Here is a 25,092-nt window from a genome sequence, read left to right as displayed (position 1 = left end):
ATCTATATTCACTAGGGGTACAATATTACACCTTCCTTATTATTACAAATCACTGTTTCAAGGTGACTATGGTTCAAATTAGTGTCGGGTTTCCAAGATGGAATAATATGCAGTGATGTTCCTGGAGGTGCGGGTTGCTTAGTACCCTGGCCACATCATATCAGGGGGATCAGCATGCGTTGTAGTTGCCTTGTAGCATTACCCCACCCCAGAGGATTATCAAACTCTTAAGAGGGTAAATCATCATGCAATGTTGCAAAAGATGTTGGTTGTTCAGTCAGCTGTGTCTAAACTCTGGACCAAATACAAACAACATGGGAAGGTTGTTAAAGGCAAACATACTGGTAGACCAAGGAAGACATCAAAGCGTCAAGACAGAAAACTTACAGCAATGTCTCAAAAATCGAAAATGCACAACAAAACAAATGAGGAATGAATGGGAGGAAACTGGAGTCAACGTCTGTGACCAAACTGTAAGAAACCGCCTAAAGGAAATGGGATTTACATACAGAAAAGCTAAATGAAAGCCATCATTAACACCTAAACAGAAAAAAACAAGGTTACAGTGGGCTAAGGAAAAGCAATCGTGGACTGTGGATGACTGGATGAAAGTCATATTCAATGATGAATCTCAAATATGCAATGGGCAAGGTGATGATGCTGGAACTTTTGTTTGGTGCCGTTCCAATGAGATTTATGAAGATGACTGCCTGAAGAGAACATGTAAATTTCCACAGTCATTGATGATATGGGGCTGCATGTCAGGTAAAGGCACTGGGGAGATGGCTGTCATTACATAATCAATAAATGCACAAGTTTACGTTGATATTTTGGACACTTTTCTTATCCCATTAATTGAAAGGATGTTTGGGGATGATGAAATCATTTTTCAAGATGACAATGCATCTTGCCACAGGGCAAAAACTGTGAAAACATTCCTTGCAAAAAGACACATAGGGTCAATGTCATGGCCTGCAAATAGTCCGGATCTTAATCCAATTGAAAATCTTTGGTGGAAGTTGAAGAAAATGGTCCATGACAAGGCTCCAACCTGCAAAGCTGATCTGGCAACAGCAATCAGAGAAAGTTGGAGCCAGATTGAAGAGTACTGTTTGTCACTCATTAAGTCCATGCCTCAGAGACTGCAGGCTGTTATAAAAGCCAGAGGTGGTGCAACAAAATACTAGTTATGTGTTGGAGCGTTGTTTTGTTTTTCATGATTCCATAATTTTTTCCTCAGAATTGAGTGATTCCATATTTTTTTCCCTCTGCTTGGTCTAAAAAAGTAACTGTTACTGACTGCCACAATTTTTTTTCCTGATTTCTTAGTGTTTCTTAAAGCCAGAAAGTTGCCATTTGAAATGACTTTAGTTTTGCGTCATGTCTGTGATCTGCTTTTTTCTACAAAGTTAAACAACTGAATGAGCATCCTCCGAGGCCGGTGATTCCATAATTTTTGCCAGGGGTTGTAGTACTAGAGAATGTAGTTAGGAATTATGACAGACAAATATTTGGGTAAGAAACCTGTAAGTACATGTATTGGAATTACTGACCATATAACCGACGTGTAAATTATTTTGTTTTTGGTCATTTGTGATGATGGATTGCATCCACTTTACATGTTATAGCTCACCATCCCAGACTTTCTTCTGGGGGAGGGGAGGGGGTGCACACACTTCCTTCTTGCTTTTCTGTTGCTGCAAGTGTAGTGGAATTTTCAGAATGTCCCTGGCTAGTTATCAGTTCAGCCATCATGGCATTCTCTGCTTTGTGTAACTGTGAGAATAAACTTGTTTATTTAAAGTCAGTTTGTTTACATTGTAAATGTAGGGAAAATTAAATGGCTGTGTATGTGACTGATTTGTTTAAATGTAAACCTTGAGGTTGTAAGAATATCCACAGAATAGATTGTGTGCTCATTCTTGCCGCCATTTTTCCCCCACAGTGGTCACCGTCGCCTTTAAATGGCTTATTGTTTTTGAGTTGTCTTTGATGATTCACAGCAAGTTTTGAAAAAGACTTGTTGGGATCCAAAAATCTCAGACTTTTAGCTCTGTTTTTAAACTATAGTATTGTGATTTAAGCTCTGTAATCATATGTTACTTGATTTAGTATCAACAGAAGGTGCAAGCTCACTTACTCTTATATATTGACAAGATTTTACTTAGTTACTCTAGATAATATTATCATTGCCTAGCCAGTGCTTCCACCATGAATAAGGAGAAATGGCGCCTCTGCTGTGATGATCTTAACTGAACTTAGGAGGAATTGAATGTGCTGGATGAAACTATCTGGGATGGTAATGGATGAGGTTGCCCAGTGGTGGATCCTCTATTCCTGTCTCCTGTGGCCACCCACTTGTAGTGCTTTGTGAGGTGGGGATTCTGTTCTTTGGTTGCTTTCAGGGTTGATTTGATTGGTCTGGGCGGGGGGCTTTCAGATAGGTATTGTGGGCATTGAGCTTTTGTTGGGAGTAGGGGGTGCAGGTTGTGGTTGGTGAATTCCATTATGCTTATTTGTGACTGTCCAGCTGTTTCTTGGATGGGGATGGCATAATCTGGGAGTTGGTGGGGATGTTTCTAAGCACTGACTTGTCACTTGATGAAAGGACAGTGTTTAACTCTGTGTCACGCACTCTTCCATTCAGCATTTTCATACAGATGTGTGGTAATCTGGCTTGTCCAAACAGACCATCCAAGAAGTCTGTGATCCAGTAGTTGTTTTTTTTCTTCAGTGAGTGAAACTTTTGTGTTAATTTGTACATTAATAGTGTTCACCCAAATTAGGAGGTATTGACAACTAGTAATATTAGCTATATTGATATTGCCATGTTATTGGGGCCATATGATGGTCATAGTTTTTAACACCCAAGGCTCCAGTTGTAAGGACCACCACCCAATGTGCAAAAATAAATAATCAACCAATCCAAGGTAACCTAGCTTGTTAGCCTGAGCTAGGTTTGTATCTTCAAGACAGGTGGGCATGTTCTGTGTTCATTTGTCACAGTGGTCTTGCCCATGCTCCACCCTGTTACCCATTTATGAGTTGTCCTGGAGTCAGACAGAGTCAGCCACCACCAAGGAGGCACCTCACTTATCATTCACACCTGCTCTTCAGAAAACATATGGTTGTTGGCACGGAGTGTTTATCTATTATATGTACACTCTGTGTCAGGGGTGTCCAACCCTGCTGCTGGAGTGCACCTGTCCTGCATGTTTTCTAACTTTCCTTGCTCCACCTTTGTCTCATTAGCTTGGTCAGGTGTGCTCAGCCAGTCAAGCGCTGAGAAGCACCAAAGTTAAATATTTATTAACGGCAGGAGAAAAACAGTTGTTTCTGAGATGCATCGTGATGCAGATGTGGATAATTCTGAATCAATTCACAAGTGTCATTCAGTCTTATGAATGTTAATTGCAGGGGTTGGAACGTGGCTGCTGGCCAATGTTAATGAGCACTTTTTCACATTTTGCATTTCACATTATGTAAATATGTTTCTTCTTTTACTCGAGTCATTTTTTGAATAAAACTAATGTACTGTTTATTTTAGTCCATTTGCCATGCTGCTTCGTTACAGTGTCACTCTTCATAAAAACTGGAGCAGACGGTGCACAGAACAGCTGCAGCTTCTGCACTGTGTAAAGTGATAAAAATGGAGAAAACCCACCGGGTTTTGGACTAAATGTGACGTGCCACAGGACAAGAAGCATCTAGCGACAAGTTCTGACTAAATCTGATCAGTGTTTAATTTCAAGATCTAAAAAACAAACTAAACAGTTATATAATGGAGCGTTTCGTAAATCTGATCAGTGTTTAATTTCAAGATCTAAAAAACAAACTAAACAGTTATATAATGGAGCGTTTCGTTGTTCCACAAAAGAAAATCTCTGCTTTTGTCTTCACATCAGTAATCCTCAGATGACTGCTCTGCTGAAAGCAGACATTCTGTTGTTTCATAAAGGGCCAAGAAAGAATCCAAATAGATTATTTTGTGTGGTGTCATATCTGACCATCTAAAATCACCTCCACCAGTATTTTCATCTTAATATGCGCTGTGCAGTGCATTGTGGTGCGTTCCTGTTTTAATTATTCTGACACAAGTGCAAAGTGCATTAATGCAGCATAGCCAGTGTTCACGTGCATTTTGAAGAGCTGGACATCATGGCAGGAAGAAGCTGCAGATGTGAGTCTGGCCTCCCCCCCCCGTGTGGTAATAGTCCAAACATGAATCAGTCTGAATCCACACTTATACAAGTAATTTTAGCAGGTGAGAATGGGGGGGGCAATTCCAAAATGCCAGGGGACTTTTAGAGTCAGTGGATGACAGCTACACAGTCCGAGCTGTTAGAGAATGTATTGGTAATGACAGCCTCAACACTGCATTTAATCTATTATTAGACTCTATTGGCTTTGCTCAAAAAGTAAATGAGTCCACCCACCACTTTAATCATATCTTAGATCTTGTTCTGACTTATGGTATGGAAACAGAAGACTTAACAGTATTCCCTGAAAACTCCCTTCTGTCTGATCATTTTTTAATAACATTTACATTTACCCTGATGGACTACCCTGCAGTGGGGAATAAGTTTCATTACACTAGAAGTCTTTCAGAAAGCGCTGTAACTAGGTTTAAGGATATGATTCCTTCTTTATGTTCTCTAATGTCATATACCAACACAGAGCAGAGTAGCTACCTAAACTCTGTAAGGGAGTTAGAGTATCTTGTCAATAGTTTTACATCCTCATTGAAGACAACCTTGGATGCTGTAGCTCCTCTGAAAAAGAGAGCTTTAAATCAGAAGTGTCTGACTCCGTGGTATAACTCACAAACTCGTAGCTTAAAGCAGATAACCCGTAAGTTGGAGAGGAAATGGCGTCTCACTAATTTAGAAGATCTTCACTTAGCCTGGAAAAAGAGTTTGTTGCTCTATAAAAAATGCCCTCCGTAAAGCTAGGACATCTTTCTACTCATCACTAATTGAAGAAAATAAGAACAACCCCAGGTTTCTTTTCAGCACTGTAGCCAGGCTGACAAAGAGTCAGAGCTCTATTGAGCTGAGTATTCCATTAACTTTAACTAGTAATGACTTCATGACTTTCTTTGCTAACAAAATTTTGACTATTAGAGAAAAAATTACTCATAACCATCCCAAAGATGTATCGTTATCTTTGGCTGCTTTCAGTGATGCCGGTATTTGGTTAGACTCTTTCTCTCCGATTGTTCTGTCTGAGTTATTTTCATTAGTTACTTCATCCAAACCATCAACATGTTTATTAGACCCCATTCCTGCCAGGCTGCTCAAGGAAGTCCTACCATTATTCAATGCTTCAATCTTAAATATGATCAATCTATCTTTGTTAGTTGGTTATGTACCACAGGCCTTTAAGGTGGCAGTAATTAAACCATTACTTAAAAAGCCATCACTTGACCCAGCTATCTTAGCTAATTATAGGCCAATCTCCAACCTTCCTTTTCTCTCAAAGATTCTTGAGAGGGTAGTTGTAAAACAGCTAACTGATCACCTGCAGAGGAATGGTCTATTTGAAGAGTTTCAGTCAGGTTTTAGAATTCATCATAGTACAGAAACAGCATTAGTGAAGGTTACAAATGATCTTCTTATGGCTTCGGACAGTGGACTTATCTCTGTGCTTGTTTTGTTGGACCTCAGTGCTGCTTTTGATACTGTTGACCATAAAATTTTATTACAGAGATTAGAGCATGTCATAGGTATTAAAGGCACTGCGCTGCGGTGGTTTGAATCATATTTGTCTAATAGATTACAGTTTGTTCATGTAAATGGGGAATCTTCTTCACAGACTAAAGTTAATTATGGAGTTCCACAAGGTTCTGTGCTAGGACCAATTTTATTCACTTTATACATGCTTCCCTTAGGCAGTATTATTAGACGGTATTGCTTAAATTTTCATTGTTACGCAGATGATACCCAGCTTTATCTATCCATGAAGCCAGAGGATACACACCAATTAGCTAAACTGCAGGATTGTCTTACAGACATAAAGACATGGATGACCTCTAATTTCCTGCTTTTAAACTCAGATAAAACTGAAGTTATTGTACTTGGCCCCACAAATCTTAGAAGCATGGTGTCTAACCAGATCGTTACTCTGGATGGCATTTCCCTGATCTCTAGTAATACTGTGAGAAATCTTGGAGTCATTTTTGATCCGGGTATGTCATTCAAAGCGCATATTAAACAAATATGTAGGACTGCCTTTTTGCATTTACGCAATATCTCTAAAATCAGAAAGGTCTTGTCTCAGAGTGATGCTGAAAAATTAATTCATGCATTTATTTCCTCTAGGCTGGACTATTGTAATTCATTATTATCAGGTTGTCCTAAAAGTTCCCTAAAAAGCCTTCAGTTGGTTCAGAATGCTGCAGCTAGAGTACTGATGGGGACTAGCAGGAGAGAGCATATCTCACCCGTGTTGGCCTCTCTTCATTGGCTTCCTGTTAATTCTAGAATAGAATTTAAAATTCTTCTTCTTACTTATAAGGTTTTGAATAATCAGGTCCCATCTTATCTTAGGGACCTCGTAGTACCATATTACCCCATTAGAGCGCTTCGCTCTCAGACTGCAGGCTTACTTGTAGTTCCTAGGGTTTGTAAGAGTAGAATGGGAGGCAGAGCCTTCAGCTTTCAGGCTCCTCTCCTGTGGAACCAGCTCCCAATTCAGATCAGGGAGACAGATACCCTCTCTACTTTTAAGATTAGGCTTAAAACTTTCCTTTTCGCTAAGGCTTATAGTTAGGGCTGGATTAGGTGACCCTGGACCATCCCTTGGTTATGCTGCTTTAGACTTAGAGTGTGGGGGGGTTCCCATGATGCACTGTTTCTTTCTCTTTTTGCTCCGTATGCATCACTCTGCATTTAATCATTAGTGATCGATCTCTGCCCCCCTTCACAGCATGTCTTTTTCCTGGTTCTTTCCCTCAGCCCCAACCAGTCTCAGCAGAAGACTGCCCCTCCCTGAGCCTGGTTCTGCTGGAGGTTTCTTCCTGTTAAAAGGGAGTTTTTCCTTCCCACTGTAGCCAAGTGCTTGCTCATAGGGGGTCGTTTTGACCGTTGGGGTTTTTCATAATTATTGTATGGCCTTGCCTTACAATATAGAGCGCCTTGGGGCAACTGTTTGTTGTGATTTGGCGCTATATAAGAAAAAAGTTGATTGATTGATTGATAATAAATTTATTATGCATCATTACAAATACTTTGATTTTAAAAAGTAACAAATAGTTACACAGTGAGAAAAAATTCCTACATAGAAGAAAAGATGCATTGATAATAGTTTTATAATCTAATCACAGCCCTCTGAATTGTAATTGAATCTTGAGGTACCTAAAGATTCACACCCCTGATAATTCTATGTGAGTAGAGCTAGTAGACATAAAAATGTGCAGGGCAGGTGCTCTGCAGGAGGTGGATTTGAAACCCCTGGTCTAGGTGTATGCCGAACAGCCTCATCTGCTTTGTTTCACTGAAAGCACTCTTTTGTGTTGAAATCTGAACTTAAATTGTGCCAGTAATCTTGCAACCTCTGATTTCATGAGCATATATATGTCTCACTGTGCATGAGCCATACAGTTTAAATAGTAAGACTGGTCCGTACTGCTGTGTTGGCATTTATCTCCCACCCGCTTGAGCAGAGTATTGGTGGGAATGGTTTTCAGAGCTGTATGTTCATCTGTCCAAACATTTGTCACTATGTCTGAAATTAATCAAACATAGCACATAGGAAGCAATCACCATCACAGCCACTGCAACAGTGACCTGATTTACAAGTTAAAATCATATTTTGGCTCATGGAGGCTATATAACCAAGTTAAGCCTATAAAATTTTGGCATATTTAACTATTTATTTTTTTATACCTAAATTTAATACGGACTATTTCAGTGACAGTCCATTCCCTTCAACCAACAGATTTTTGCAGGCAGTTTGTGTATATTTGCTTCATTTGGCTGCATGTAATTTTGACCAAAGTCAGTGCTTCACCAAAAGTATTACTGGATTGGTGGATCACCAGACGAATGAGAACCTCCACCAGGTTAGAAATATTTTGATAAAAATGGCAACAAAAATATTGCCAAATATCCATTCGTTTGGACATCTGTAAACATTTCAGTGCTTCTAGAGTGCTTTGATTCTGGTATTCTCTCACACAATCTTATTTGGAGTAAATCTTATCTTTGTAGTGATTTTACAGTGGTGTAGTCATATTGTTATCATTGTTATTGTTGTTATCATCCATCCATCCATTATCTATACCTGCTTGCTGCAATTAAGGGTCACGGGGGGCTGGAGCCTATCCCAGCAGTATTATTATTCATCTTGCCGATCGTCATCTGACAGCAGAGTGATGTTAAAAGTGCCTGCAAGACCAGGCACCTAAGTGGCTCTACTCTACTCTTTTCTACTCCCTTATTTTACTCTTCCTTTTTAGATATTTAGATATACCTTTGTATACTGGCATAGTTCCACCTTAGAATTGGAATATAATATATAAGATATACCGTACTGAATTTTCATGTGCATATCAAGCACCAAAGAGTGTATTGATTTATCTCATATTATTTATGTTTGTAGGTTTATATGATATATATGTGTGCATATATATATATGCATGTTTGAATTTTGATTTTGTTCTCATGACATTTACATTTTCTTCTTGTTTTCTATGTGTGTGCTGTGGAGAGCAAATTGAAATTCAATGACAGTGGTATATAAATGCATTTTAAAATTTATTATTGTTTTGGATTAGTAGACTAGAATTGACTGTGCCAAAGAAACAGGAATTTGATCAAATTTTCCTTAATGTATAAGAATTTGATCTGTGGCTGAAGTTCATTTTCCTCTCTAGCCACTAGGTTAGCGCTTTCATTTCCTGTTCCTGTGGCTGAAAAGCCCTTCAGAGCTGCATTCTACACGTCTCTTACTCAGACAGACAAGCCCTTATCCAGCAGGCCAATAATGCAGTCAGTGTGAGGCCTGGAATTAAATGCTTCCTGTGTCTCATTATGGCTTGAGTTGACTCACTGCATTCCTCTCAAGGTTAATGTTTGATGGAGGAGAGATGGTGAGCCATAGATTCACAGAGCTGCAGTATTCTATCTGACATAGCAGGAGATCAGGAGTCTCTGGTCCAGTGCTCTATGTCGATCAGAAAATAGTATTGCTACCTTAACCACTCTGGATGGTGAGGAAAAATGGTCATTTCTGTGTTTCACCTATGAGTTAATTGATTATGTTTTAACTGACAATCTATCAGCTTTATCTTAAGTTTAGTAAGTAGTCGCCATTTCTTTCCTGTCATTGTGAAGTACAGTTTTAACTTGTTTGATTACACAAGGCCATCAAAATATGGCCATTGTGTATTGCGAAGGCTCTTCGTCCATCTATCTGTCTGGCTGTCCGTCTGTCCATCTGACTGTGTCCAGCATAAGTCCAGTCATACTGCTGCCAGGGTCTTCAAATTCACAGGGAACATTCTTGGGACACAGACCTTGGACAAGTTCAAAGGCAGTGGTGGGCACAGCTAACCAAAAAGTTAGCTTCGATAAACACTAATCTTTATAACCTTTCTAACGATAAACTGATAAAAAAAAATTTGTGGAAGCTACACCTAACTGATAACCGCTAACTTTTAGTATTGACTCCAGTACGCTGTCAGCTACTGACAAGCCACTTTTGAGTTTAAGCACCGCCGATGCTTCTGAGTAGAACGATCACAAATCCAACACAAACAATGAGTCAGAGCTCCTGTCTTTGTGCACCCTGCCCACTGCTGTAACGAAGAGTCATTTACATTCACAGCATAGAGTCCGCCAGACGTGGGCAAAAGGCATAAACAGAAAAGCAGGTTTCACTTATGGTTTGATTTAAAAAAAACAAACTAATTCCGGACGGTTTATTGATATTAACGTTAACTGTCATTTTTACAAAGTGAAAATATCACAAATATCTTTTAGTTTTAAAGTAATGCACTAATTCTGAATGTTTGAGCATTAAAAGTCACAGATGCCCAAAGGCATTATGGGAAATTGAGCCTCCTCATCGTTGTTTGGTTGTGGAAAAAAATGTAAACATTCTCAAGGTTATGTTGGATGGTATTCTACATAACTGATCCGGATTTGATCCAGATTACAGATTTTGTGGCCATTTAAATTTAACATTGAAAATCCCATTTCATGTATGTATTCCATTATATCTGAAACAAACGTACCATAATCACTGTCATATTTGAAAGTGAGGTGCAGACTGACATTAACTATCACCTGGCAAAGGTTGATCCAGATCTGATTCGGATTGTGGATTTTGTGGACATTTAGATTTAATATTAAAAAGCACATTTGGTATACATTTTGCATTATATCTCAATCAAAACTGTCTCAGTCAAATGACGTGCAAACTTGCGCACTCAGTGAATAAGTGAAACAAAGTTTGATCCCCATCTGAGCCGTATTGCAGTTTTAGAGGATATTTGATTCCTTTTAACATTGAAAAGCCCTTTTGATCTATATTTTGTATTATATTTTACCTTATTAAAATTTTTATTTTAATTCATGCAGTATTTAGTAAGGCTGTTTAAACTTTGTGGGGCTGAACAACTCTCGTTCTATATATATATAAAATGTATGACGCAATCAGGAATACCCTTCAGTTAAATGCTTCTTGTCACCAATAAATGCGCTTAAACATCAATTGATATGTCAGGAAGCATGGAAAAAAACGTTTTAAAAGACTGAATCCTGAATGAGGTGCAAGATCCAAGTAAAAATTTTCTTCCTTTCATAATTTAATATGTAGTTTCAGAAGAGAAGCAAACTCAGATTGTCTAATGGAAGTCTGAATGGAGTAGTTAAGCTCTTGTTGTTTGTAATGCTTTGACCATCTCATTATTGCCCTCCTGTGACTTTGGGTTTCATTTCAGATTTTGCTTATTAGTCCTGCAACTAACAATTATTTTCATCATTGATTAATCATTCACTTCTTTTCTATTAATCGATTAGTTGCTAAATCCATAAAGTGTCCAGAAACTTTGAAAAAATGTCGCTCATTGTTTTGTAGTGCCTATGATAGGATAGGAGTAAAGCAGGTACAAAAATAAATCAGAAAATATTCACATTTAAGAAGCTGAAATCTTTCTTTCTTTAATTCAGCCTCTTTTTATTACTGCTTTGATAACTATCATGTATGAAGTGAAATTTGTTGAAATGGATACCGTATTTTCCGGACTATAAGTCGCACCGGAGTATAAGTCGCACCAGCCACTTTATCCATTATAAAGAAAAATAAACCATAAATAAGTCGCACCGGAGTATAAGTTGCACCAGCCACTTTATCATTATAAAGAAAAATAAACCATAAATAAGTTGCACTGGACTATAAGTCCCATGGACATACAGGTATGTTAACATGAAAAGTTCAGATGATAATATTGTGACGGCTAACGTTTTCAGATGCATATTTCACCAGTCGTAACTTACAATCTGCAGAGTATGATTTTCTTTTTGGTGGCATTTTTTCGGGCCTTCTCCGTTGTCTTGTTAAGTTATCAGTAACGTTGAAATTTTTATTTTTCTATGGTAGTCAGAAGTCGCAGGAACAGTCACACAAACCTTGAGTGCCCTCTCATGAGCTGCATTTTACCTACAGATATGTTTGTATTTTGCGGACCACATTGCGAGCCGAACCATGCAGCACCTACCTGCGCAGCTCATGACCACCCAGCGGTGTCGATCCAGCTCCTTCCAAGTGCAGATGCTAATCCTCCGCCGTCGCTCAGTGCTCCCATGCAGCTCTCAGCGTCAACTCTGCTCACACTGATATCCAAGGGTTGAAGCTGTTTTGTTAGCTGTCCCGGAATAAACACCATGTTCATCTGCTTCAAACGCTATTCACAATCTTCGACGCCAGCTCCTTCCAAGTGCACACACTAATCCTCCGCCGTCGCTCACCCGGTGCTCCCACGCAGCTCTCAGCGTCAACTTAAACACTCTGCTCACACTGATATCCAAGGGTTGAAGCTGTTTTGTTCGCCATGCCGGAATAACAGCAAGCACCGTATTCGTCAGCTTCACACGCTGTGGGTGAGGTGAGGAATACGCGTCCAACGTTCTGTTCTCTGATTGGTTATCGCGACCAGCGTGACTTATAGGACGGCCGCCATACTACAGTGTCCATGATGCATTGCATTTCCTTTTCTGGTGGCCATTTTAAAACATAGATCGACTCTGTCACGTAAAATTGTTTTGTTACAGTAAATTAATTGAGATCCTACCGGTATATTTTTCATTTATAAGTCGCACCGGAGTATAGGTCGCACCCCCGGCCAAAACATGTAAAAAAGTGCTACTTATAGTCCGGAAAATACGGTATATGCACAGATTATCCTGCTTTCTGTGACCTGTTTCTAAATTCTTTGTTACCTGCTTTTGCAGGTGACTTCTTTTTGAAGTTTTGCTTCAGAATACTGACTGGAACATATGGAAAGATCTTGAAGTATTTAATTTATTTGTGTTTCTCCACAGACCTGTCATTATTGACATTTGCAAAAAAACAAAATGTGATGCTAATTTTTGTGTGAAATTTGGAGTGTACCCCACAGTAGCTCAGGGGCTTTTTTGTAGTTTTCTAGTAATGCTTTTATTCTTACATGACTAATCTTGCTGTAAGATGGAGCATGAACGAATGTTACTCGCTGTGCACGGATTGAGTTGTCTGGTGCCACTCACTTGCTCTGAGCTTGCATTTACTTCTCCTATTACAAGTAGCCATGCATGCATTTGTTGTTTCCCAGAGATGTAATGCTGAGTCAGACTGTGTGTCAGCAGCTGTTGTCTTTTACTCAGCGGAGAAAATCATGTGCAGAGTGGGGAGGTAGGATATGTGTGTGTGTGCGTGCGTGCGTGGGAGAATGTGTAGGATAGATTAAAATAGAATAGTAGAGATTGGCGTTTTATTTCCTGTCATGCCACACATTGATTTGACATCCTATTTCAACTCTGATAGAAATATGTTTTAGATGTCGCTTCATGGATGATGTTTCTGAAGTCCTTGCTGTTTTAATATGCCAAAATAATAGAAGAATTGGTTCTATTTATAAAAGCTACTTCTGTATATCTTAAGATGCTATTTTTGTGTTTGCAGGCCCAAATTGCCTTCCTGCAGGGAGAGAGGAAAGGCCAAGAGAACTTGAAGAAGGATCTTGTGAGGAGGATCAAAATGCTGGAGTATGCATTGAAGCAAGAGAGGTGGGTGCCTTAAGTCTACATTTCTAAAATGCCCCACTCATCAGATACGCACTATTACCTTGGCATGTCCATCCTTTGGCCAACCACCTCGTGTGTCCATCTTTAGAATACTCTTAAAAATAAATTTCTACTTGTGCTGACTGTGTACTGTGGCCTGTGAAGGTACTGCAAGTGGGTCATGAGAGGTCATTAAGAATATATATCTAAATATGTGCATAATTTTAAATGATTTAATAATGATTAAAATTGCCAAAGTTATGGTTATTAAGTGAGGCCATCAAATATGGCCATTGGCCATTCTAGGGGTACCCAAAGGGGAAAAGCCAGGTACGACAGCCCAAGTCCCTTCATTATGTCCAGAAGGCTGGGGAAGTTTGTTGAGTGGGCAATCTCATTCTGGGTTTGCCAGTAGATGGCCCTCAGTGAGGCAGTCGGAGTCCATGGACATTAAGTCAAGACTTAAAACCTATTTTTATTCTCTTATGAGTAGTTTTTATTTAATCTTTTATTCTGTTACTTCTGTTTTTAATTAGGTATTTGAATTTTTTTTTTTATTATTATTTATTTATTTAATTTTTTTTATGTTGAACTGTTCTGTGTGACGCACCTTGGGATGGCTTTTGTTGTAATTTGGTGCTTTATAAGCTGATTAAATTGAAATTGAACAACATTTTATTGAGTCTTAAAGTAAATAAATATGAAATTGGTTACTGGATCCTTAAACTCTGGACATAATAAACTCTACATGGTGGATCCTTGATCTCTGGACATAAACAGAAATAAAATCTGTTAGTTTTTGTCAAAAGCATTTCCTTTCAGACATTATTATTGGCATGAATGTCTTTCCATATCTGAGCTGAGCTCTACAGCTCGTTGCGCTCTATGTCAGGTTCATAAAGAATGCAGGGTGTCTCATTTTAGGAGGAAAAAATGTTTTAGTCGATTGTAGTTTATTGTCTGTATTGCAACGTTTGTAAGAGGTGTCATTTTATTTAAAGCGGCGATTTGTCTTGAAGTTATTCATTCTGAGTGGACTCTATCTCAGCAAAGAGCCGCGCAGCGTTTGGAGCTGTGACAACGGAACGGAGGACGATTCTCGTTTGTTGACTACAACAAGACATGAGTCCCGGTTCACGACTTTAATACACACAAAAATGACTCATGATATTTTAATGGCTTTGAGATGGGTTAAGAAGCGGACTTACCGCTTCTGAAGAGCAGCGAATCAAAGAGCCACAAGCCATTGAATCAAAGCATTGCTTCATTCACGCTTCAAACTGGAGTCGCGCTGCAGAAACGGTTGATTACACGGTCCAAAATATGTGTAACGGTCCAAAATTATATATCATAACAGGCTGTAACGCAAGTTTGCACTAGCTAGAACCCTGTATATATATTAAGGATGTAACGGTACATGTATTTGTATTGAACCGTTTCGGTACGGGACGTTCGTTTCGTACAGGGCTGTGCACGGGTGAGCTTGCGTTGCGAGTGTTTACATTCAGTGTTGCCAATGTAGCGACTTTATCGCTAAATCTGGCGACTTTCCAAATCCTCTTGGCGACTTATTTTCTCAAAAGCGGAGGGTCTCCCCCTCCCCCGCTGCCTGCAGCAGCCTGAAAGCACTGAGCGGAAGAATACCTACAATCCTCCTCACTCGGACTTGCTCAGCCTACTGACCTCTTTGCTGTGCTGTGATTAAATAGTCCCCAGACTTTGAGAAGCCCTGGCCTTGAGAAGTTATTTTATTTTAATAAGTGATGGCCAATTTTAACGGCAGAATAAATAAACAAACCAAGAATCAAGTTTATTTGTGGTTCTAAATATTTTAAGGTGGTTTTACTCAATTTTTTGCCTCTCCCACAATGTTTTTGTGTTCAAAACTTTATTTAAAAGTTATATTAACAAACATTAAACAAACCATTAATAGAAAGAGATAGAAAATAAAATAAATTGTACAAAAGTAAAGGGATTCTTTAACATTAATTCTCTTAAAAAAAAATCCCTTATAGAGTGTGACAGTTTTGGACAAGTTAATTTTTCTGGCAAAAAATATGAAGGTTGAATAAAATTGAACAGGGCTTCATGCTGGAACCATTGTGCTGCTCTTTACTTGTGGAAAGGTTTTGTTAAAAGCTGTTTGCTAGGAATATTTTTTTTTATAATATTTCATACATTTGTCATTTATTTGAGAACATTTTATTTAACTTACTACCAGGCAGCACTTTGCAATTATTTTATTTTCCTGTTTGTATAATGTTACAATAAATTGTTGGTTTAAACAACAATCATCCATCCATCCATTTTCTTCCGCTTCATCCGAGGTCTGGTCGTGGGGGCAGCAGCTCAAGCAAAGCCGCCCAGACCTCCCGATCCACACACACCTCCTCCAGCTCCTCCGGGGGAACCCCAAGGCGTTCCCAAGCCAGCCGAGAGATGTAGTCCCTCCAGCGTGTCCTGGGTCGTCCCCGGGGCCTCCTCCCAGTGGGACGTGCCCGGAACACCTCTCCAGCGAGGCGTCCAGGGGGCATCCAGAAAAGATGCCCAAGCCACCTCAGCTGACTCCTTTCGACGTGGAGGAGCAGCGGCTCGACTCCGAGCTCCTCCCGAGTGACTGAGCTCCTCACCCTATCGCTAAGGGAGCGCCCAGCTATCCTGCGGAGGAAACTCATCTCGGCCGCTTGTACTCGCGATCTCGTTCTTTCGGTCATGAGCCAAATCTCATGACCATAGGTGAGGATCGGAACGTAGATCGATCGGTAAATCGAGAGCTTTGCCCCCCTACTCAGCTCTCTCTTCACCACGACGGTCCGATACAGCGACTGCATCACTGCAGATGTTGCACCGATCCATCTATCGATCTCACGCTCCATCCGTCCCTCACTCGTGAACAAGACCCCGAGATACCTAAACTCCTCCACTTGAGGCAAGGACACTCCACCGACCTGAAGAGGGCAAAGCACCTTTTTCCGGTCGAGAACCATGGCCTCGGATTTGGAGGTGCTGATTTTCATCCCGGACGCTTCACACTCGGCTGCAAACCGCCCCAGTGCACGCTGAAGGTCCTGATTTGACGAAGCCAACAGAACCACATCGTCCGCAAACAGCAGAGACGAGATTCTGTGGTTCCCAAACCAGACCCCCTCTACACCCTGGCTGCGCCTAGAAATTCTGTCCATAAAAATAATGAACAGAACCGATCTGATTAAATGCCTCAAGAAATAATAGCGAAAGCTGTGACCATTTTTGTGATCACGTGTTTACGTGAAGATTTGAAAATCCATGGGGAAGGTGGTGGTCTAATAGTTAATGAAGAGGTGATCCACACACACACCTGCCCCAGCTCCTCCGGGGAAACCCCAAGGTGTTCCCAAGCCAGCTGTGAGACATAGTCTCTCCAGCATGTCCTGGGGCTTCCCCGGAGCCTCATCCCGATGGTGAGGCATCCAGGGGGCATCCGAAAAGATGCCCGAGCCACCTCAGCTGGCTCCTTTCGACGTGGAGGAGCAGCGGCTCGACTCCAAGCTCCTCCTGAGTGACCGAGCTACTCACCATATCTCTAAGGGAGCGCCCAGCTACCCTGCGGAGGAAACCTATCTTGTTGTACTGCTTGTACTCACGATCTTGTTCTTTCAGTCATGAGCCAAATCTCATGACCATAGGTGAGGGTCGGAACGTAGATCGATTGGTAAATCGAGAGGTTTGCCCCCCCCCCTGCTCAGCTCTCTCCTTACCATGATGGTCCAATACAGCGACCCCATCACTGCAGATGCTGCATCGTCCCTCTGTCGATCTCACGCTCCATCCGTCCCTCTCTCGTGAGCAAGACCCCGAGATACTTAAACTCCTCCACTTGAGTCAAGGACACTCCACCGACCTGAAGAGAGCAAAGCACCTTTTTCCTGTCGAGAACCATGGCCTCAGATTTGGAGGTGCTGATCTTCATCCCGGACGCTTCACACTCGGCTTCAAACCGCTCCAGTGCACGCTGTGGTTCTGTTGGCTTCGTCAGCAGAACCACATCGTCCGCAAACAGCAGAGACGAGATTCTGTGGTTTCCAAACCGGACCCCCTCTACACGAGGTACGTACTGAACGGTGATTTTTGTGTATCGTTATACCCCTAATGCACTGGGATACCAGTTAAACACCTGCAAATTATAAAGACGACAATGCTTATACGCCAAGCGTATTTTAGCATTGCGTTATTTTTTAAAACTCTAATCCTACATAATAAAAGCCATGGGATTTAAATTGTGTTTTTCATTGATCTGACCTAGTATCGTGTGCGTGTGTACACGTACACACGCACGCACGATTGGTAATGGTAGAGTGGAGGCAAAATGAAGGAGACACACTCATCTGTCTCAACAACACCACAGCATTTATTTCACACTGTCTCTATGGCCCACAGCAGAACACTACTTGTATTACACTACTACTCAAGAATTTGGGGAATTTTATGAATGTAAAGCAGAGCATTGTTAAAATAAACATGGGCAAGCCTTTATGTATAAATTAATTTTATGACTGAAAAAATTCAGAGCTTGTTTCTTCAGAGGGTAGAAATGTAAAATTTTGATGTTCATTTTGTCTTAATTTCTGCTCAGAGTCAGAATGTCGAGGCTGGTGAACACAGTTGAAACAGGCGAATGTACTGGTTTTCTGGTTTAGCATCTGCATATCTTTGTTCTGCGAGACCCATTATCATAATGTTTGCCATGCTTAAAATAATCCTTTAGCTATTTGGAGTCTATATTTATGGACTATTCTCCAGTGAAATCACCACATACTGTCTCAGGAGCAGCACTTCACCTAAAATTACCTTTCCTGGTTGCTTGGCAACAGGTCATGTCTCCGAGGGTATCTGAAAGCAATATCATAAGTAAGCACTTTAAAATAAATTTGATTTTGACATGGGTACTTCCGGCTGGATCATAGGGTGAAGTATTGTGGTAGTGTTGGTGAGATTGTGAGCTGAAAGCAGTGGGAGTGCTGATTTTTTATTTTTTTTTTCTCAAGAATGTATGGAGTTATTGCAACAAACTGCACCTCAGATGTTAGAGGCCCAAGTGATCTTCTCCAAGTTTTATATACCAGTCAGTGTTAGAGAAATATTTTTTGAGTCTGCTGGTCAGGACCAGTAGCACTAATTTTGTTAGTGGTCCTCCTGGTCTGAGGTAGTGGCCCCAGGTATTTAGAAGCTCAGAGCCTCCGATGGCGAGCCTCAGCGTAGCATTAATCATCACATCATGCGCATGCACGAGGTCTATTAGAAAAGAAACCTTCAGTTTTATTAAAAAAAAAACTATATGGATTTGAATCACGTGTGATTACATCAGCCAAGCTTGAACCCTCGTGCGCATGCGTGAGTTTTTTCACACCTGTCGGTGACATCATTCGCCTGTGAGCACGCCCGCCACAGGAAAAACACCTCCGTGTTGATAACCATTTGTAAAATCCAGGCGGCTTTTGGTGACTTTCAGTTGAGTGAGTATCTGAGAAATTGTTTAACAGCAGGGCATGTTCCAACTTGTCCTTAAGGCTTCCAACGGAGGTATTTTTCCTGTGGCGGGCGCGCTGCGCCGGCTGCGAGCTGACGCGCCAATCCGTCCGCACGTCTTTCATTAAAAAAAATCTCCTTTAACAGTGGAATGTCCGGATAAACTGCTGATTTCGACCTCTTCTGAAAGTTCTCTGTTCTCTCACGACGTCCTGGGTCAACAGAGGCTTAAATTTGGAGGTTTTCAGCTTGAAACAGGATGACGACGTCGCCTCGGAGCGCTGCGCGACGTCCCGCTCTGTGGGAAGTCCTTACAGCGATAGAAACAATCCAAAGTCTCTCATCAGCCGTTAAAATTTTCACCGAAAACCAGCTGAATTTCTCGAATGATGTCCACTCGGATGTGCCTCACAGTTTTTGAAAAAATTTTGATCAAGCACAGCGCCAGTCTCTCAGCAACTTCTCAGACAAAGGAATTCCGACGAGGGGGCTGGACCACTCCTTCCACAAGGCGTGCTCACAGGCGAATGACGTCACCGACAGGCGTGAAAAAACTCTCGCATGCCCACGACGGTTCAAGCTTGGCTGATGTAATCACACGTGATTCAAATCCATATGGTTTTTAAAAAAAATAATACGGTCGGATACTTTTCTCACAGACCTCGTATTCACTCAGTATTGTATATGTAAATCTATAGCATGATAGAACGTTTTCATTTTGTATATAAAGTTATAAAAACAATTTACATGAACCTCTGCTTTCATGTGAATGTACTGTGCACCTTATACTTTGCTTTTCTGTAGTTTTGGCCTTGTGCTTGTCTTATGCAGCTCAAACATAGCCTTTACTCTTATTACTTAATTCACTTGTCTGTTCTTGTTACGTGAGCTCTATAATATCTCAGAATTTTTTGGGCAACAATACCTATTGCTTCTCATACTAGTATGATGAAAATTTTATGAATGGGTCAGGGATCTGCAACCTTTACTGTCAAAAGAGCATTTTTGAACCATCTTCCACAAATAAAATTCTTCTAGAGCCACAAAACATATTTGACCTTTAAAATGAAAAAGATAATTTAAAAAAGAAAAAATAAATGATAAAGATAACACAGCTTATAATGGTTTTCTGTATACAGTTCAAGAGACCCGTAGTGATCCTGACATTTACTTTGACTTCTATTTGACTGTGTGAAACCAACATATTTCATGTTTTGTGTGGTCAGCTTTATTTTATTTGTTAATGTATATCCATTCCTACATTTAAGGCCTGCAGCATTTTACAAGAAAAAAAAAAGGTTGGGACAGGGCAGTTTATTCTACATGTAAGAATTAATCATTTGGCTTCTGTGGGTGTGAGTGGGGAAACTGGGAATAGTGCAGCATTTTTATTTTTATCTTAATTTTACATATAGTCCCAACTTTTTTGGGATTTGTTGCTATTTTCTGCTGCATTTCTGAAATTACATGGACATGTGCAGGAAAACTTTGATATGAACTGAACAGAACAAAGCAGGCTGATTTGACTCCCCATTTTATTTTTTATTTTTTTTTAATTTTTACTTTTGTTTTTTTTTTTTTTTTTTAAGTAAGAATAAAATAAGAGGTAACTTACTTTGAAATAAATAAAACCTATAGCTGCACCTTAACTTTGAAAAAAATAACATAAATTAGCAGCTTGTATGTTTATTCTGACTGGAATTCATTACTGTATGATGATGGAATTCATCCTGTATTTTTTTCTCCTCCTCAGTCACGTTTTGTGCGTGAACATAAAACAACTACATTAACTCACGATCTAAAATAAATACTTAAAAAAAATAAAAGCTTATTAAAGTTCAGAGTTCTCAGCTGCTTAATGTGAGATATTATATATATATATATATATATATATATATTTAGTGCAGCAGATAAGTGAGTACTTACTGAGGGATTCTTCAAATGGTGATGCAAGCACCAAATTTGGCACACGTACTCCTTAGACATTACTCTTTTAAAAATGCCGAGTGGCCACATGTAGGCGGCCAAGGAGGGGTCAGTTGAAGAATTACACAGGGTTCAAAATTAAAAGATGCTCCAATCATATTGAAAGGTATTCCATATTATTTGTCTGATCATAAAGATTCCTAAAAGGTATAGTTTGGACTATCTGTGAATGAATGTTATGGAGTTATGGGGTAAAAACAGCAAAAACACAGATAAAGGTTAATTTCAGTTTGTACAGGGGTCAAACATTAAAGTTGCTCCAATTTTGGTAAAAAGTGGTGTAAATTGCTGGTTGAGCTAATAGGATTAATAAATGGAATAGTTTTGACTGTGCTGCGTGCTTGGTTTGCAAAGTTAAGGTTAAACAATGTCGCCATCCATTGGATTCTATGACATGTGACATATGGTACCCTGTAACATGATAACTAAGCATGATACATGAAGCAAACTATTCCTTTTTAAAACCATATTCACTCAACTAATAATTTGCATCACTTTTTACCAAAATTGGAGCAACTTAACTTTTGACACCTGTACAAATTGAAATTGACCTTGTCACCATTCTTGCTGTTTTTACCCCATAACTCCAGAACATTCATTCACAGATAGTCCAAACTACTCGTATACCTTTTTGGAATCTTTATGATCAGACAAATAATATGGAATACCTTTCAATATGATTGGAGCATCTTTTAATTTTGACCCTGTGTAATTCTTCAATTGACCCCTATTTGGCCGCCTATTGAAAGTTCATGTGGCCACTCGGCATTTTTAAAAGAATAATGTCTAAGGAGTATGTGTGCCAAATTTGGTGTTTGCATCACCATTTGAAGCATTTTTTCAGTTATCTGCTGCACTAATTGAGACACTGCTCCCTTCAGCGCCCTCCCCCTCGCACCCTCCCTGCAAGTGAGCAGAGCAGCTCTGTGCACATACAGACAGCTTGTTCGCAAAAACTCTGCATTTTAGACAGCTTTCATCAAGCTGTCCACGGCTTTTTCGGCTGTCTTTTTCGAAAATTGTCCGTCCAAATGAGGGCAGCTTGCTATTCAAAACTCTGTTGTAATCTCCGAATGGCTCAGCTGTTTAAGGCGCAAGTTTGAAAAAAATCATCAGACTTGTCGAACACTTTTAATCACAAGACCGACAAGATTTTTATCTAGACATCAGTCCAGCAGTGGAAAATATGTACTAGACATAGGTCAAAAGTTACTGGTCCGTGTCCTCGGACAAGTGGATTTCTCTGCCCCTGCCAGTTTCCAAATGGAGTTGAAAAATTAAGCATACAAATTTAAGATAATGTCTGTCTAGAATTTCTGTCAGGGTAAAGCTAGTAACTGTTGAGATTACATACAAATCATTTGCAGGTTTCATTCAGTGTTAGATATTTTATGTTTCACTGCATGTTTTTTCTCCCTTTCTTCCAGAGCAAAATACCACAAATTAAAATATGGCACGGAGTTAAATCAAGGCGACATGAAGCCACCAAGCTATGACTCTGGTAAGTATATGAGACTCCGGCCAACCAATCTTACCAAGTCTACAAGCAGGTACTGATGTCATGTGTTGCTGCATCTACCAGTTCCAACTCCACCTCTTGTTACTAAATTACTGCAGGTCTTGTGTTCACATATCTCAAGTGACGGGGCTGTTGCTTGTGTGAAAGCTATATTCATGTTCCATCTTGTCAGTCTCCATTTGCTCAGTGTCCTTTCCTGAATGTGCCGATGTAGTTACACAAGCACTCTGAGAATATTGAGCAACTGAAACAAATCTCATATACATTTAGGTCCATAAGTATATGGGTAGTGACATTTTTATTTATTTATTTATTTTCATCTGTCTGCAACCACAATAGAGTTATAATTTTAACTGCCTAAACTTTCAGCTTTGATTCAAGGGAGTTAAGGATATTGCATTAACCCTCTGGGGCCCAATGGAATTTTCTCTCCCCAATACTTTCAGCAATTCCCCTTTTAAGATTTTGTGTGTGTGTGTGTGTGTGTGTGTGTGTGTGTGTGTGTGTGTGTGTGTGTGTGTGTGTGTGTGTGTGTGTGTGTGTGTGTGTGTGTGTGTGTGTGTGTGTGTGTGTGTGGCATATCAAAATGTTCACAAGAATTTCAGTTTTTAGGATGTCATAGAATAACATATAGAGAAATGATTTGGCTCTAAACATGAAAAAATTGTGTTTTTAGAAAATTCTTCTAATCTTTATTGAAAATACTCCTTTATACATGTGAACAAACTGTTTAAGTACTATGAATGGGTTCACCGAAGTCTTTGGCTCACAAAAGTAGTATAATATATGAAGAAAAGTGTAGACCAGTTAAAAAAAAAAAAAAAAAATGTCTGAAATGAAAATGTCATTTCATTTTTTGATTATATTGTTGTCACTCTGAATTTACCAAATGTTAGAGGTATAATGCCCGTGCGTTGCATATCAAAATATTCAGACAAATTTCAGTTTTCAAAATATGCCACATATTTGTCAAGAACACTGGATATAGAATTTGGCTCAAAACCTGAAAAAAAGAAATGCATTTCTAGAAAAAATTTCATATATTTAATGAAAAATAACACTTTTATTATAAGATTGTCTATTGGAAGTGTCCATTTTAAAGGAGACTGTAGTTTCAGGAAGTGGTCAAATGACGTCTCTGTTATGTTCCATCGCTGATCTATTGATAGAAACATGATGAAAAACAGTTGAACGTGCCTGTGCATCCTACTACTCCAGGGGGCTTAACCATTTAAGAATTACAGCTACTTGTGTACATAGTTCCCCCATTTTTAGAGTACTTAAGTAATTGCACAAAAATATAAAGATTATTGTTGATACAAATAATCACTTTCATAAAAGTCAGTGGATGATACATGTACATTTCCAAGTCACTGAATATCTCTTGGGCACATTTATATCATTCATTATTAAGAAATGTAATGCATACTGTATGGTAAATTTGTCTGGAGTAGGCAGTCCTCAAATCCTGAGCGATTTTTCTTCTTTTTTCTCTTTCTTCTTCTTTTGTAAACTGTTAATGAAATGTTCATTTTGGGGGAGGTTCCATGGTAAATACAGAGTTCACTACATGACATCTTTCAAACAGTGTGACAGATGTGCATGCAGGAGCTTGGAAGTTCATGCTGCCTTTCATGGACATTCGGAATTTACAACTTACAATGCCGAAAAATACATCTAAAATACGCTATGATGAAGTGTTTGTCTCCCATTGACTCATTTTGCAATCCATTCCAGCAAAACTTTGTGTGAACTATGTCCAGATTTTATTTTCCCAGAATCTGGTAACCAGTGATTATTAGTTGTGCCCATCACTGCTTTTCTGTATCGATATAATAGGTTGTTTTTTTGGGGCGGGGGACACATTCAGTCACAATTAACTAGTGCATGTCTTTGACTTCATGTTGCCAATGCTGGCAAGTGTACTGTAGCAGTGGCCTATCATCATCATCACTCTTTGAACAGTGCCCCTCGAAGAGTATTAGGATGTTGAGTCTGACACTGAAGCCTTGAGGCTTGTGTCGACAGAGGGGGCAGGTCCAAATGAAGCCTCCTGTTGAGGGCTGCATCATGTTTGAGATAATCATGTGACCAAAGACAAACAAGGCCTCACTTTGGTGGAATCACATGACTGTTTTCTTTCTGTGCAGCACATAAGGAAGTGTCTCTGCTTGCACCATTACACTTTATGAATCATGTTTGAATCATCACAGTTGAATTGATAGAATCTTATTAGAAGTGGAGATCCAGAATACATACCCAATTGAAAGGATATAGAATGCAATGCAGTTTAAGACGGCCCCCCACAAGCAATACTGGCAGATACTAAACGACTTGAATCAGTTGATAAATTAGGAAATACATGGGTAAAAACAACATTTACAATTTGGAAAGAGCTGTTGCGTGTACCTACAAACTGAAGAACGAAATCAGGATACTGAGTTGTTTAGCATATGACCAAAATTTTTTACCAAACAGTACAGATCCCAGATTCAAGATTTTGATAACTAAAGGTATAAAAGTCTTTTCCCAAATTGAAAAGAACAATCATCTGGACACACTACAGAATACATTCAACTTGGAGAAAAATTTTTATAGGTACTTACAAACAAGGAATTACTATATTCAGGATATTAAGCAAATGATAAGAATAATCCACTGACTGTACTTTTTATGAAAGCATACAAATCAGAATTTACAAGAGGAATAATCTCAAAACTATGCAAGATTATTACTAATTTTAAGTCATTCAACAAAATATATTAAAAACAGATGGGAAATGGAAGCAGGGATTGTTATAACAGGAAGAGTGGGGAT

The 25,092-nt window shown here is 39.5% G+C and overlaps 1 protein-coding gene across 3 annotated transcripts in view; it reads left to right on the top strand.

Moving 5' to 3' along the window:
• LOC117523413 (striatin-like) overlaps window positions 1-25,092 on the top strand; it is an 80,658-nt gene that overhangs the window by 29,506 nt on the left and 26,060 nt on the right. For all 3 annotated transcript variants that reach the window (XM_034184943.1, XM_034184942.1, XM_034184944.1), the window contains exons 2-3: window positions 13,165-13,268; window positions 22,184-22,257. In XM_034184943.1, coding sequence (XP_034040834.1) covers window positions 13,165-13,268; window positions 22,184-22,257 — 178 coding nt within the window. The remainder of the gene's footprint in view (window positions 1-13,164; window positions 13,269-22,183; window positions 22,258-25,092) is intronic.

This window comes from Thalassophryne amazonica, chromosome 13 (genome assembly GCF_902500255.1).
Source record: "Thalassophryne amazonica chromosome 13, fThaAma1.1, whole genome shotgun sequence".
NCBI lineage: Eukaryota > Metazoa > Chordata > Actinopteri > Batrachoidiformes > Batrachoididae > Thalassophryne > Thalassophryne amazonica.
Note: the sequence above shows the minus strand (reverse complement) of the source record. Positions and strands in the feature narration are given on the sequence as shown.